Source organism: Saimiri boliviensis, chromosome 10 (genome assembly GCF_048565385.1).
Source record: "Saimiri boliviensis isolate mSaiBol1 chromosome 10, mSaiBol1.pri, whole genome shotgun sequence".
NCBI classification, from domain to species: domain Eukaryota; kingdom Metazoa; phylum Chordata; class Mammalia; order Primates; family Cebidae; genus Saimiri; species Saimiri boliviensis.
In genome coordinates, this window is record NC_133458.1 from 109,658,260 (window position 1) to 109,673,633 (window position 15,374).

Below are 15,374 nucleotides of genomic sequence, written 5' to 3' on the forward strand. Positions count from 1 at the left end.
TTTAAATGGAAATGGCTAATCAGCATATGAAAATAATTCAAACTAACAAGGAACAAAAAACAAAATGATTTTTTTTTAACTTACAAAAGTGCAATTACTTAAAAACACTTACTGCTTGTGTTGCTGCATTGAGTAAACCAGGGCACCTGTCAGCGTGACATTTTGGAAAGCACTTTGTCAACTAGGTCTCCAGCAACAGCCTGGCCTCCACTGTTACCCTTGTAAGAATCTACACTAGGGAAATGAAAAAAGATTTGTTCAGAGTAAGAGGTCTTGTCTTATTTATTTACTTAAAACATTATTTATGAAAACTCAAAAATGTACGTAAGTGTTCAACATAGGGATAGAGTTTATATATAGCTAACTAATATTATGTCAGTCAGGGAATTTTAGTAATTTTGGAAGACTGTGCAAAAAGACAGATGACTGAATTGTCTGCCAACTAAGTACTCTGTTACATAGCAAAAGTTTGGCACTCAGCATCCTCAAATATGATTTATCTGAGCAATGGGACTATAGGAAAGCTATTCTTCACTTTTCTGTAGACTTTTCTATCCCCTCCTGATTATCTACAATGACCAGATATTTCTTTTGTATGAGCTTTTAAAATAACAAATACTTTAAGATACTTTAGAAATTATTAATTTTAATAAGAATGATGCAAATGAAGCATTATGTTCACCCCAATCTTGCCATCCTGAGTAGTAAAACTGGCTTATTTTTGTATGCTATCCTCTAATATCAGGCTTATAATTTTATGTAAGTGTAACAGTAGCACCATGATACTTTGGTTGGCTGCTTTTCTTGCTTACGTCCACTGCTTGCTGCCATTTTCTCTGAGATGGTCTTTGTTCCCCAAGATTGGAGGAGTTGTGGGCCTCAGTCTCTACAACTGCTCCAGCAGAAGACCCATCAACAGGCAGTGGCTAAGGAAACCCGTGATGGTTGAGTTTGGGGAGGAAGATGGCCTGGTAAGGAGAACCTTTCTCACTATCTCTGCTTCATTTAGGCTGATTTGTAATGTGTTTATTTTACCAAAGGCAAATTTTGCTTAACTTGTTTTCTTTGTGATGACAGGATAATAGGAGAAATAAAACAACATTTGTATTGCTTCAGGATAAAGTGAATCTCCATCAGTTCACTGAGCTTTCTGAAAACCCCCAGGAATCTCTACAGATAGAAATTGAGTTTTCCAAACCTGTTACAAGGGCGTTTCCCGTCATGTTGCTAGTAAGGTGTGTTGACGGTGACAGCTACAATGGGAATGAGATTGGAGTAAGCATATCGTCCTTAAGAATGTTTTGTGAAAAAAAAATCAGTGAATTAAATTGTGTTTTTAAAGCAATAAATGAGGCTCATTGTTTAAAGAAATTGTTACCTATTCTGCTGTTCAGACAGTAAGCTTCCTGACTTTGTTTTTTGAGGTTGAATCCCTGATTACTGGAGTGAAAAGCATTATAATTATTAGTAATAATATATACGATCTCATTTAGAAATCTAATTCTCTCAGTATAGGTCTGAGCTAGAATTTTTTTTTTTTATTTTTCCAAAAGGAGAAAATGTGTTTAAATTTATATATCTAAGGAAACCTGATAGAATAATTATTTTTCTCAGGGATGTTGGGCTCATGAGACTTGCATAGGCCCCAGTTAATGAATAAATTACCTAGAAAGGTTAAATAAATGACTATTGAAAAGATTCTTTGGAATTCTGCAGCAAAAGTGCTCATGGAAACCGCCAGTCTGCAGAGTTCATTGGAGATCTGGATGGGCAGGGCCTTGATTACTTTTTTTCTCTGAGTCCCTGTGTGTTTAGGCTATGTGGCAAAGATGCTCACTGTGTCATTGCTCCTGACTGGTTGGGTGGGCATCTCAACTAGATTAAAGGTTTCTCGTGAGTGAGGCTGTATCTTATGCAGGCGCTATCCACACAGCCCTTAGCATGCAGTTTAATTTCTGCTTGTTGGCCTGATTCTCATGCTGCCAAATGAGGTAAGCCGTTCGATGTCAAAAAGTGGCAATCTGCTTAGAGTTTGGATTTTAACTTAAGTCTTTAAGTCACATGCAGAAAAGATAAATCAGTTTTGAGGAATTTCTGAGTCTAACCACTAAGACTGCTGCTGTGCTTTGTGCTTGCTATCTTTTATCTGCAAACCGGTTATGATACAGAGTTAATACAAACATGCAAACATGTGTGTGTGTTGCAGTAGCCCTTCCTAACCTTGTGTAGGCAGTGCTGTTTGTTTTATTCCTACAGACTGTGCGGGCCATTCTTGTTCTTGTTTTTTACTGAAGTGTTTGTTTTTTAATGGGATGCAGGGTGAAAGTGTTATGTCGGAGTTTTTATTAAGAGACCAAGTGGTGTTATGGAATTAAGCATATTGACCCTTTTTTGTCCTGGGCTACCTCCTTGCAATGACAAGGATGTTTTGCACAAATTGAGTAAACTCTTGATAGAAATTTGGCTAAAATCTTTGAGGGAGAAGAAAAAAAAAACAAGAAATGCCTATTTTATTTTTATCTCCTAGATTCTCTGAGAAACCTACTCCCTCTGATTTTCTTGTAAAGCAAATCTACTTCTGGGACGAGTCAGTTGTGCAGATTTATATACCTGCTGCTTCTCAGAAAGGTCAGTGGACAAGGTGCCTTATTTTCCAATTCTGTTTACATGATTAAAACATCCCCTATAACCTGTATATCTTTGTGACGTTTTTCCTTATTCATGACAAAAACATCAAAATCCTTTCTCTGCCTGCTTATAAACTAACTGCTCCACAATAGATACCACACGTGGAAACTGCCCCAGCATGAGCACCATCCTTGTGACGTAGTGGCCGCCGATGCTCATGGCCCTGCCCATCTCTCCCCAGTGTGTCTCCGTTGCCTCCTCCTGATCCTCAGGGCTCTGAGTGTGCTCAGGCTGCATCTTTGCCTGCAGTGCCCTCTCGACTTGCTTCCCTCAAACCAACCTCCAGTAAGCTTCCCTGACCTCGGAGTTGACCCAGGACTTCCGAGGCACCTCTGTATCTCACGTATTAATAGGGCACAGGAACCCCTCTGAAACAGTGTGGGGACAGAGTGTGAAGTTTGGGGTTCACCCCCACTCAGTGGTCTGCCCCTGGTGACTTAGGATTCTGAGCCCCAGTGACCCCCTCCCCAAAGAAGCAAGAAACTGGAACTCAGTGTGCTGAAGTGCACCCACAGGCAACTCATCAGACGCGTGCTTTACACTATCTTCCACAGGCCCTGGCCCTGGAGAAGAGCTGGCTTCTGACTCTCAGTGAATGGACCAGACCCATTGTCTCTACATTTTTACTGGAATATAATTATTTTCCTCTGAGAACAAATCACTATTTGTTTCTTTAAAAATGAAACAAATTACATTTGTTTCTTTTAAAAATGAGAGATGATACTTGTGAGACCATCTTAATATCTTCTTCCCCTACAGACTGTCACCCCATGATTTTAAGGATCCATGGGTGATATAGGTACTTAGTGGGCTACAAAGTGGTGATCTGCTAATTCCACTATGAATTAGCTGGCAATCTTCAGTGAAAAGGAGCTTCTGTCTCTCACTGACTTACTCTTGCTCTCTTGTCTGTGTGATGTATAGAAGTTCTTAAAAACTCCATATGTTTAGTTCACCTCCATCATTTTACTTTTTGATACACAAATTATTCCAGTGGGAGTTATCTCAGGATGCTTCCTGAGAGTTTTCTGACATGATATCACAATCCTTAAGTGCTTCTTTACTTTCTGGGACACAAGGGTGTCCTGGCTTATCCTGTGTTTGGCCAGCCCTTCCTTGGAACCAGCCATGTCCTCAATGAGGCTTGGTTCTTTGATGGGAAATGACATTAGAACACAAGAACTGTGCATCAGATTTGCTCATTGCTATTGAGGTGTCCTTGATTTAATAACTCTCTCTCTCTCTCTCTCTCTCTCTCTCTCTCTCTCTCTCTCTCTCTCTCTCTGTGTGTGTGTGTGTGTGTGTGTGTGTGTGTGTAAAATGAGTTTATGTCAGTGCCTTAATTCAAATCCAACACCCAGGGTTCCTTCTTCCTTTCTCCCATTGTGTGTTTAGATCCCCATTCTCCTACAGTGAGAATTCCGGTTGCCAAAACATGACAACTTGACAGCCAGTTTCCAATGAGCAAAACTCTTTGCTCTGTCCTACTGTGTACACAAAATCATTTTAGAATTAAAGTACCTGTACCCCTAACAATCCCAAACCTACCAGATGAAGTTCAGTATTTCTTTCCAGAACTTTTTTTATTAGTTTTGACTTTACATTCTTATATAATATTACAGTAAGAGCACATAGTCAGAAGTTACTGGAATAAATTATTTTCTCTGTGGGGTTTTGCTGTAAATGTTGTATACACCTAGGTTCACTTTTTTTTTTTTTTTTTTTTTTTTTTTGAGACGGAGTTTCGCTCTCGTTACCCAGACTGGAGTGCAATGGCGCGATCTCGGCTCACCGCAACCTCCGCCTCCTGGGTTCAGGCAATTCTCCTGCCTCAGCCTCCTGAGTAGCTGGGATTACAGGCACGCGCCACCATGCCCAGCTAATTTTTTGTATTTTTAGTAGAGACGGGGTTTCACCATGTTGACCAGGATGGTCTCGATCTCTTGACCTTGTGATCCACCCGTCTCGGCCTCCCAAAGTGCTGGGATTACAGGCTTGAGCCACCGCGCCCGGCCCTAGGTTCACTTTTTTGCGTCTACTTAATGCTAAGGCTTAAGGCTTACTTATTTTTTTTTTTTTTTTTTTTTTTTTAGACAGAATCTCACTCTTGTTGCCCAGGCTAGAGTGCAATGGCATGACCTTGGCTCATTGCAACCTCCGCCTCCCTGGTTCAAGTGATTCTCCTGCCTCAGCCTCCTGAGTAGCTGAGATTACAGGCATACACCACCAAGCCCAGCTAATTTTTGCATTTTTAGTAGAGATGGGGTTTCACCATGTTGGTCAGGCTGGCCTTGAACTCCTTAGCTCAGGTGATTCACCCTGCTCGGCCTCCCAAAGTGCTGGGGTTACAGCTGTGAGCCACAGCGCCCAGCCCCATTTTTAAACATTATTTGTTTTGAATTTGTGAGACATCTGTATTGTTCAAATGTCTAAACCATATTTAAAGATGTATGTATTCAGAGCTAAATCTTTCAATAGCCTTATTCTTCTACCTGTTCTTACCTATTCCTTATGGGCAATTGTTTTCATTTGTTTTCTTTATTTTATTTTATTTCAATAGTTTTTGGGGAACAGGTGGTTTTTGCTTACATGAATAAGTTCCTTAGCGGTGATTTGTGAGATTTTGTTACACTCATCACCGAGCAGTATACCCTGCATCCTATGTGTAGTATTTTTATCTCTCACCCTCCCACCCTTCCCGCTAAGTCCCCAAAGCCCATTGTATCATTCATTTGCCATTGCATCCTCGTAGCTTATCTCCCACTTATAAGTGAGAACATTCAATATTTGGTTTTCCATTCCTGAGTTACTTCACTTAGAATAATGGTCTCCAGCTCCATCCAGGTTGCTATAAATGCCATTGTTTTGTTCCTTTTTATGGCTGAGTAGTATTTCATGATGTATACATACCACATTTTCTTTATCCACTTGTTGGCTGATGGGCATTCAGGTTGGTTCTGTTGGACTAGTTTACGTTCCCACAAGCAGTATAAAAGTGCTCCCTTTTCACCACATCCACACCAGAATCTTTTTTTTTTTTTTTTAAATTATGGCCATTCTTGTAGGAGTAGGATGGTATCTCATTGTGGTTTTAATTTTCCCTAATACTTAGTGATGTGGAGTTTTTTTCCCATACATTTCTTGGCCATTTATGTATCTTCTTTACATTTGAGAATTGTCTGTTCACTTCCTTGCCCACTATTAAATGGAATTATTTGTTTTTTCTTGCTGATTTGTTTGAGTTCTTTGTAGATTCTGGATATTAGTCCTTTGTTGGATGCATAGATTGCAAATATTTTCTCCCACTTTGTGGGCTGTCTGTTTACTCTGCTGATTATTTCTTTTGCTTTTCAGAAGCTTTTTGGATTAATTGTGTCCCATCTATTTATTTTGGGTTTTTTGTTTTGTTTTTTTTTTTTTTTTTTTTTTTTTTTTTTTTTTTGCATTTGCTTTTGGGTCCTGGTCATGAATTATTTCTTAAACCAATGTCTAGAAGAGTTTTCCAATGCTATCTTTTAGAATTTTTACAACTTGAGGCCTTAGATTTAAATCTTTGATTCAGCTTGAGTTGATATTTTACATAAATTGAGAGATGAGATCCAGTTTTATTCTTCTACATGTGACCAGCCAATTATCCCAGCACCGTTTGTTGAAGAGGGTGCCCTTCCCTCACTTTATGTTTTGTTTGCTTTCTCGAAAATCAATTGGTTTGAGGTATTTGGCCTTATTTTGGGGTTCTCTATTCTGTTCCATTGGTCTATATGCCTATTTCTATGTCAGTAGCATGCTGTGCTGGTAACTGTAGCCTTGTAGTATAGTTTGAAGTTTGGTAATGTGATGCCTCCCGATCTGTTCTTTTTGCTTAGTAGTTCTTTGGCTATTTGGGCTCTTTTCTGATTCCATATGAATCTTAGGATTTTTTTTTTCTAGTTCTGTGAAGAATAATGATTGTAATTTTATGGGAATTGTTTTTCTTATGTTTCTTTTTGGGAGAATAAATCCCTGCATATACACATTATTTCCCCTCATTTCTTATACTCATTTGCATTGTGCTTTTCTTACTTAAATTACATATTTAGAAATCACTCCATATGTATTTATTCATCAATATCGTCTTCATTTTTTTTAACTGCTGCATGCTTCTCCGTTATATAGATGGTCCGTGGTTTCTTCAGCCAGTCTCCTACATATTCACATGGAAGACTTGTGCATATACTGTATTATATGTAAGGGGAGGAGTGTATCTCCAAGTTAAATTTCTAGATATGCTATTCCTGAGTTGAACCGTAAATGCCTATGTGGTTTTGGTAACTACACATTCCTCTCCAGCAGTGTCTGAAACTGCCTATTTTCCCACTACTTTGCCAACAGGATGTATTTTCAAGCTATTGAATTTTGCCAGTCATACAATTGAGAAATGTTAATTTTAACATGCATTTTATATGAATTAAGTTGGGTATTTTTTCATGTATTTAAATCCATTATCCATTTTTTTTCTATAAATTGTTCATATATGCCCATTTTTGTATTGAGTTTTTTTTTTTTTTTTGACACTTAAGAGCTCTTTGTATGTTAGGGCTGTTTTTAAAGTAGTAATTTATCCAACTTTTCTTGTAAGACTCTTAGATTTTGAGCCATAGTTTGAAATGTATATAAAAAGAAGTCATTCCTGTGTTCCTTAGTACTTGTGCAGTTTGTTTTTGTTATATTTAGATATCTGGTTTGCTCAATTATTATTTTTTATAACATGAGGTGCCCATATTTTTACAAAGGGCTAGTATCTAGTTGTCCCAACACCATTTATTAAAAAGTCTTAGGAGCAATTTTAAATAAATAGAATATTAAATATTTTTGCTTTTAAACATAAAAAGTAGGCTAAACACAAAAAGTAAACAAAATGATAGGCTAAAACTCCATGGGTCATTGCACTGTCCTTACCAGAATGGGTTCAGACTCCGGGCATACTGAAATTTCGCAGGCTGGCTGACAAACTGGCAAGGAGCAGGAGCTGGGCTTGAATGGCAGCTAAAGAAACTGACTCAACCTTCTTCCATCCCCACTAGGGTCAGGGGAGTGGCCTGTTTAGGGTGTCAGGGGACACTTGGAACATAAGGGATACTAGAAACAGTTTTTCTTCCCAATTCTCTGCCACTCCTCAATTCATATCTGCATCCAAGAGCTTTGACTGGGTGGATTTAATCCAAATTTAAATGCTCCAGGGACAGAAAATGGCTAGAATTTGATGTTGTCTTTCAGTTCTTGCTCATCTCTATTTCTTGTCACCACCTATCTGCTACTCTGTCTGCATTTGAAATGAAGTATGCCTTTCTGCAAACCTCACATTGTACTTTTATTTATGTTTTCTCTTTGTAGATGCCAATGTCAGCTATTTATCCTTACTGGATGCTGACTATGACAGAAAACCTCCAAACAAATATTTAGCTAAGGCAGTGAACTATACAGTACATTTCCAGTGGATCCGATGCCTGTTTTGGGACAAGAGAGAGTGGAAATCTGAACGTTTCTCTCCACAACCAGGAACTTCTCCTGAAAAAGTGAACTGCAGGTATAGACACACTTGAGAAAGAATCTGAGAGTTTTAGTGAATGACTGCATTGTCTTCTGCATTTGGCGCTGCCCCTAGAGCCTTTCCTGCACTTTATCCATAAGAAGCTGGAGCACTCTTGGTTTGTGCCACTCTCCAGCCTGTCAGTTCTCTTGTAGCCGCTTTGTGTGTCAGTCTTGGTTCTCCGATTCTGTGGGCTCCCAAGGAGCAGGGGTTGCTTTACAGACCATCCTTGTGTTCCTCCTTCCGGTGGTGACTGGCATGCAGTAGGTGTTTAGTAAGCGTCTATTGAAGACGTGAGTCCATGGATGAGTGATAGATGAATCCATCGGTTTTCTTATCATAGAACTGCTGACATCCTTTGAGTATGCAGTTTGTAGTCAGGTAGGCGGGACCCTCAGCTCTCACCATGCCCCCATGTTGCCCTGAGAGCCCCTCATCTTCAGAGGATCCTCCACAGCCTGGTGGTGAAGGTGTGCTTTCTGAGGCAAGAAAAGTCTCTCTGCATATATAAGCAACCTTCTCAGGAATTTCTGGGAATGAGTCATGTCACTAAATTAGAAATTCTTTATCATCTAGTTGACAGACCAACAATTCTATGAGAGGCTTGGTTCATTCATTTTTGTTGCCCTTACCTTTTCATTAGGCTATAGATGAATGATTCTTAGGCATATTTAGAAACAGAAATAGTCATTTCCTTTTAAAGAATAAATAAGCCAAAAGACATTATATTTTGTGGTTTCCTGCTAGGAGGCAAATATATTCAGAGCATGCCATATCAGTGCAATTCATAGCCGTTTATTTCTTTTCTTATGTTGCACTCTTAAATTTGTCTAATGCCATTGCTAGGAGTGCATCCAAACTTACTGGTGATGGCCCAATATTTTGCTTCAATATTAAATTATTGAATGTAATCATTTAGTCTCCATTACGTAACTACTCTCTGTTAGGCACTTTTTTATGAGCCAAGGGTACAAAAATGAATAACAGGCCAGGCGTGGTGGCTCATTGCCTGTAATCCCAGAACTTTGGGAGGCCGAGACAGGTGGATCACTTGAGGTTAGAAGTTGGAGACCAGCCTGGCCAACATAGCAAAACCCCATCTCTACTCACCTGTAATCCCAGTTACTCAGGAGTCTCAGGCATGAGAATTGCTCAAACCTGAGAGGTTGCAGTCAGCCAAAATCATGCCACTGCACTCCAGCCTGGGAAGCAGAGCGAGACTCCATCTCAAAAAAAAAAAAAAAAAAAATCAATAACACATAGGACCTGCTCACAAGATAATAAGGGTAAGATAGGTTTTAATTTTTAAAAAGGAGACAGTGTTTATGGTGATTGTCAGGGTAGGATATTTGTAATGCCAGGAGCTGGCACTTAGGCAGAGAGCTTGACTAGTGGCACAGCGAGGCTGTGACTGGGACCTGAGAGCCTCAGGCTGCAGCCATGCTGTGGAGGGCCATCATGAAGTCCGCCACGTGCTTTGGAGTCTTGCATCTCAGGACAGCCTCCACGGGAGCCGTGTGCCCCAACACGCAGATGTGAAGAACTCTGGCACATCAGAAGACTCACTCATTTCTAACTTACGTTTCAAGGGAGTCTTTTAAACTGGGTCTTAGTCATAAAGTTATAATTATTACAGTCTGTCTTCCTTTTTACGTTCCTTTAACCAACATGCTGTCACACTGTCAACAGCTGCTCTCTCCACACATTCTGTATCCTCATCCCCATTTCCCTCCTAGCTACAATCGCGTTGCGGCATTCGCTCTCCTAAGGAGAAAGCTGAAGGCCAGTTTTGAAGTGAGTGGCATTTCCAAGTTCCAGAGGTAAGTTTCATTTCCTACATAAAGACTTCATAGACTTTATTTGTTTCACTCAGGTTGCCCACATATAATTCCGGGGTGCTTGATATCCATGTTACTTACTATGATTGTGTTTTTGAAATATGCATATTAGTAGATAATCATCTTTAAATATTATATAATTGAATATATCTGTTTTGTCTCTCTCTACTTAAGTTCACTGATGAGAGGTTTATAAATACAAGGAAGTCGACATAGTTTTCATACTTTTAAGTTTAGTTCTAGCTCAGTGCGAATTTGGTTGATTATCATGGTAGGGTTGGTATCTACAGTGACAGTACTGCCTAAGGGGCCTGTCCTGGTTTATGTTTATTGTCATAGCCTAATTAGTAATAGCTCCCTCTTGCTCTCTCTGGAGTATCCCATTTTAGATAATAGACTTAAAATGTACACTATTTTTATAGTCACTTTTCTATGAAATGGCTATATTTAGATTCTGAGTTACAGATAGAGTATAAGCTGATGTGGACAGGAACCTTTTCTGTCTTATTCGTCATTGTCACTCTATATTTAATACGATGTTCAGAGTAAATATTTGCTGAATGAATATCTAGGGCAGAGTCTGCATTTCTGGGGTGTTGGGTGTTAATTTATTTTTCTCATTATGTTCATGTAATAGGAAACTCTATCTTATTATTTCATCAATCAAATTACTTTAAAGACTAGTTGGTGGATCAGATAATTAGTAAATAAGAAATTAATTGCTAATGCAACAGATGCTGGGTGCAGAAAAGGTCCCTGGCCATTCAGTGAACAGGGCTTGGAGGACAGCAGCCTCAACCATGGGTGACTGCGACATTGATACCACTGGGGCTGGGGCAAACCATGAGGGAAGCAGCCTGGAAGACATCCAGAGAGAGGCAACACCTGAAGTTATACGGGAGCAGTAGCAACTGGGATATCTTGCCAGAATCCAGAAGGTTTCAGAGTGTTAGCCAGGTAGAAGGATGTGAGCATCCTGCAGAGCTCATGGGGCAGAGCTCTGGACAGGCTGCATCCTGTTCAGGAACTGGCACTTATGCACAGAGCTTGAAATGTGTAAAGGAAGACAGATTGTAGTAATTATAACTTCATGACTAAGACCCAGTTTAAAAGATTCCCCTGAAACCTAAGTTAGAAATGAGTGGGGAAAAAGAGGGCAGGTGAGAAACCAAGAGCAGAGCCCAGCCCTCAGACGGAATCAAAGAGCAGAATAGCAGGGAGTGGAGAGTGCAGCATCCCCATGTGGCAAAGGCCATGGTGCCCACCCTCTGAGATCCTATCAGAAATCTGTAGGACTACAGTTAGATTAGAATTCCAGCACAGCAGCTTGATATGAATGTCATCTATGGATCTGCAGGGTTCAGTGATCTCTCCCCAGCCAGTGTTGGTGCCTGGGAACAGGTAGGTGGAGGCTGCAGTTAGGGAACAAGCAGCACCATCCATAGGGGCAGTGGGGGGCAGAGGCAGGGTCTCCAGAACACTGCCAGCATCTCCTAGCCTTGTTCTGCTAGCAGGAGAGAGGGGTGGGGGGAACATAATGCCACCTGCATGTTTCAAGAATTTTGCATATTTGTATTGCTTAATCTTTACTATAGCAGTGAGATTGGCATTCTTAGCCATAGTTTACAATGAAAGTTCCTCAGAGCCAGTATGGCACAGACTCCCAGCACGGAGGCTGGTCCATTGCAAGGATTCTTTGGCTCTGGAATCCATGCTTGTGGGGTGCTGGTCACGGAACCACAGACCAGCTCCCTGCCTTCAAAGCCCTCCCAACTCAGGCCCCAGCAAGTGTAAAAACGTATCAGTGAAGCTCCGCAGGGACTTTTGTTTGTAGGGGGGTAGGGGTGGCCATCACTCTTTTCCTATATGTCTATTTTCATGAGCAATTTTCTTTATATCTTTCCTTTTGTTTATAGCCACCCAGAAAACTTGCTTCCCAGTATTTTTATTATGGGTTCTATGATTCTTTATGGATTTTTGGTTGCTAAAAGCAGACAAGTAGATCATCATGAAAAAAAGAAAGCTGGGTACATCTTTCTGCAAGAAGCTCCTCTGCCAGGTCACCAGCTATATGCGGTCGTCATTGACACTGGCTTCCGGGCTCCAGCCAGGTTGACCTCAAAGGTAGCTTGAGCATCCGAGGGTACTCTTTGATGGTGTCTAAGCAGTGTCAACATCAGAAGTGAGGATTTGGTAATTTGGCTGCTCTGTCTGTTACCTGTCACAGCGACCCCATCTCGTTGCTGGGGCAAGGCTTGTCTGCCCTTTCTATGGCCCTCCCTCCACCTGCACGTCTGTCGGGGCAAAGAGCAGACTCCTTCACCTTCTGCAGCTGCTCCAATCCCTTCTCCTTCTGTCTCCACCATGGAAAGCAGCCCTGGGAGATCTGTTCCGTCTCTGAGTGCATCTTGGAGACTCTGAGAATGAGTTATACTCTTCTGAACTTGGGGCTGAAGACTATAGTCCCAGAGAAGCTGGTGGAGGATGAAGGTGGGATGGGAAGCAGATGTGGTGGAGGAGGAGGAAATAGCCCAGCACTGGGCTGAGTGGGGCAGCAGTGCCGGTGTGGGCTGTGGAGGTGAGGTCTGCAGGGGTGAAAACTGGAGCCTGGGTGGAGCCGTGTACAATTAGAGGTGTGTGTGACACAAATCCCACAGAGAGAGGGAGGCTCCCTCTGCACTTGGAACTCATGCCCCCATTTCCCGAGGAAACCATGGTTACTTTAGGGAATCCCTAAGATTGGGATGTGGATGAGAAAGATTTAGATAGGAAGCAGCATGAATGAGATGGGGTGCCACAGTGTAGTAGGATAGTTGGGGACACAACACATTTTTAAAGCTTATGTGGCCCTTACCATAAGCCCTTCATCACCAACTGTATATTTAAATTGTCTATCAGATAAACATACATGTATATATTCACAAGCAATACATACCATACACAAAGGAATGCTCTTAACCTAACAAAGATTATCTACCTGCACTATATCTAAGATTGAGTGGTGAAACTTCAGATGATTTCTGAGGAATGTCTGCTGTCAGCAGCTCTATTTATCATTGCACTAAACATCCTAGTAGAAAACAATAAAGCAAGAAATAAAACAGGAAAAAAGTTTCCAAAAGGGAGAAAGAGATGGTTCTTTGTGCAGGATGTGGTTGTCTACACAGCAAGTGGAGAAGCTTCTTCACTCTCGTGACTAGCACCAATAACATTTAAGAAACTTGCTGAATTTGTGATTAAGAAAAAAAATCAGCAAATAATCTCTATGAAACAGCAATAACTATTTACAAATATAAATATATTTATATGTTATATATATGTGAATATAAATTTATATTTATATGGAGTTGAAAATAAGAACCTCTTCATCACAATCAAAAATGATGGCGTGCCTGCAAGTAAATTAATCAAACCCCACATACAATACCACATGAAAGAACTATGCCTGATATGCATAAAAGATCTCAATAAAGAGCTACATTCATGGATGAGAAAGCTGATTTTCCTTTTTCATTTTTCCCAACTTAATCTATAACATTAATAATAATAGTGTGAATTAAATTCTATTCATATACCCACTTTACAGATGAAAAACTAAGGCATGATGAGGTTGGGTCTAATGAAATCGACTCATAATTCCAGGAAGGTGTTTTGTGGAACTTGGCAAACTGATCCTAAAATTTCGGTGGAAAAGAATACAACAATACGGAACAATTACAGGACTGATGATGCCGACTCTCAGGGCAAGAACAGGGCAAGGGCCTCCTGACCCAATATTCAGGCTTATTTTGAAACTAGTACCTGAGATCATGTTGTAACCTCAGGAGAGGCACTGAGGAAGGATTTCTGGGGTAGACTAGAGGTCTTACAAACCACAGAAAAGGGCGGACTGTTTCAAAAAATATTTGGGAACAATAGCTGACCTTGTAGAAAAAGGTACTATTAAATCTTTACATTATACACACACACAAAAAAAAATAAACTCCAGAACTTTAGAGACAGAAAGGTGAAAACACAAAGTTTAGAAACTAGTCAAAGAAAATATGTACTTCCGAATAAGGAAGGATTTCAAAAACAGAAATAAATATCTTTCTTAAATGAAAGCTTGGTAAGTGACATTACATCAGAATTGTTCATTTCTATGTGACAGAAGACACCAGTGAGGAATGACAAGCCCAGCCAGATTGGCATGTGCCTCCCCAGAGTGTACCTGCAGGTGCATGGGTGCCCCCCGCCCCCAGGGTCCAGGCTCCTCCAGCATCTCCCTGCCAAATTGCAGGGAGGAAAATGGTATGCCCACCGTTCTGTTCTTCTGCCCTCATGAGAAAATAAATGCCCTCCTGAATCCTAGTTGGGATCTGGCTTTTCTAGATCAAATAGGTGAGGAAATGGCCAATTCTACCAGGCTGTCTCCAGGGTGGCCTAGGACTGGGCATGCCCCCTCACCCCCTGGCTCCAGGCAGGGACACATCATCATGCAGGTGGTTTTGTGGAAAGGTGGGAAGCTGGGAGAAAGCACGAGGCAGCCCTGCCCAGCATTGCATGGTGTCTGCCATGAATAGCCTGAGCTCCTACCCCTGTTCTTTGTTTTGAGGTGTACATTGTTTTATGTGGCGACAATGGACGGTCAGAAACCAAGGAGCTCTCCTGTCCAGAGAAGCCCCTGTTTGAAAGGAATTCCAGACATACCTTTATCCTGAGGTACTCCAAAATATTTCACTGCTAGATTTGGGAAAGAGAGGTCAACCAGAATTGGTGTAGCCTTATCACAAAAACAAAACAGTAGAATATAACATTGGTCTCTAATACTGAGCATCAATTTATAGACAAACAATTTTGTGGTGTATTTTTAGTTTTTTATTCCGAGTAGATTAAACAGAAAGTTTATGCGAGGGAAGGAAGGAGGGTGGGTGGGAGAGGAACATTTACTGATTTTTATATACTAGGAAGGTTCATAATTAGTGCTTTCTATGACACTAAACCTGCTGATCCTAATTGGGTTTGTCCCCAGTTTGGAAGAGTGAGGACACATGGTGTCACAAAGATGGTGGGGTTGGGGAAAGAGGGAATTTAACAAGATAGGATGCAAGCACCAGGCATTTTAGAAAATGTGAAAGGACTAAACAAAATTATTTTTTCTTCTGGTAAATTTCATGTATGATATTTATTGGTTTCGAGTATTATGTCTTCATTAAGAGAGAAAAGGTTAACTTTAGACTAATCCACACCAGAGACTAATACATGAGCGGGATTTGTGTGACTTTGGTTTGGGAAAGCTG

The 15,374-nt window shown here is 40.6% G+C and overlaps 1 protein-coding gene across 1 annotated transcript in view; it reads left to right on the top strand.

The window, feature by feature from the left end:
• PKD1L1 (polycystin 1 like 1, transient receptor potential channel interacting) overlaps window positions 1-15,374 on the top strand; it is a 170,092-nt gene that overhangs the window by 89,962 nt on the left and 64,756 nt on the right. The window contains 7 exon segments of the mRNA XM_010341384.3: window positions 861-971; window positions 1,078-1,235; window positions 2,528-2,628; window positions 8,062-8,254; window positions 9,994-10,077; window positions 12,012-12,219; window positions 14,690-14,796. Coding sequence (XP_010339686.3) covers window positions 861-971; window positions 1,078-1,235; window positions 2,528-2,628; window positions 8,062-8,254; window positions 9,994-10,077; window positions 12,012-12,219; window positions 14,690-14,796 — 962 coding nt within the window.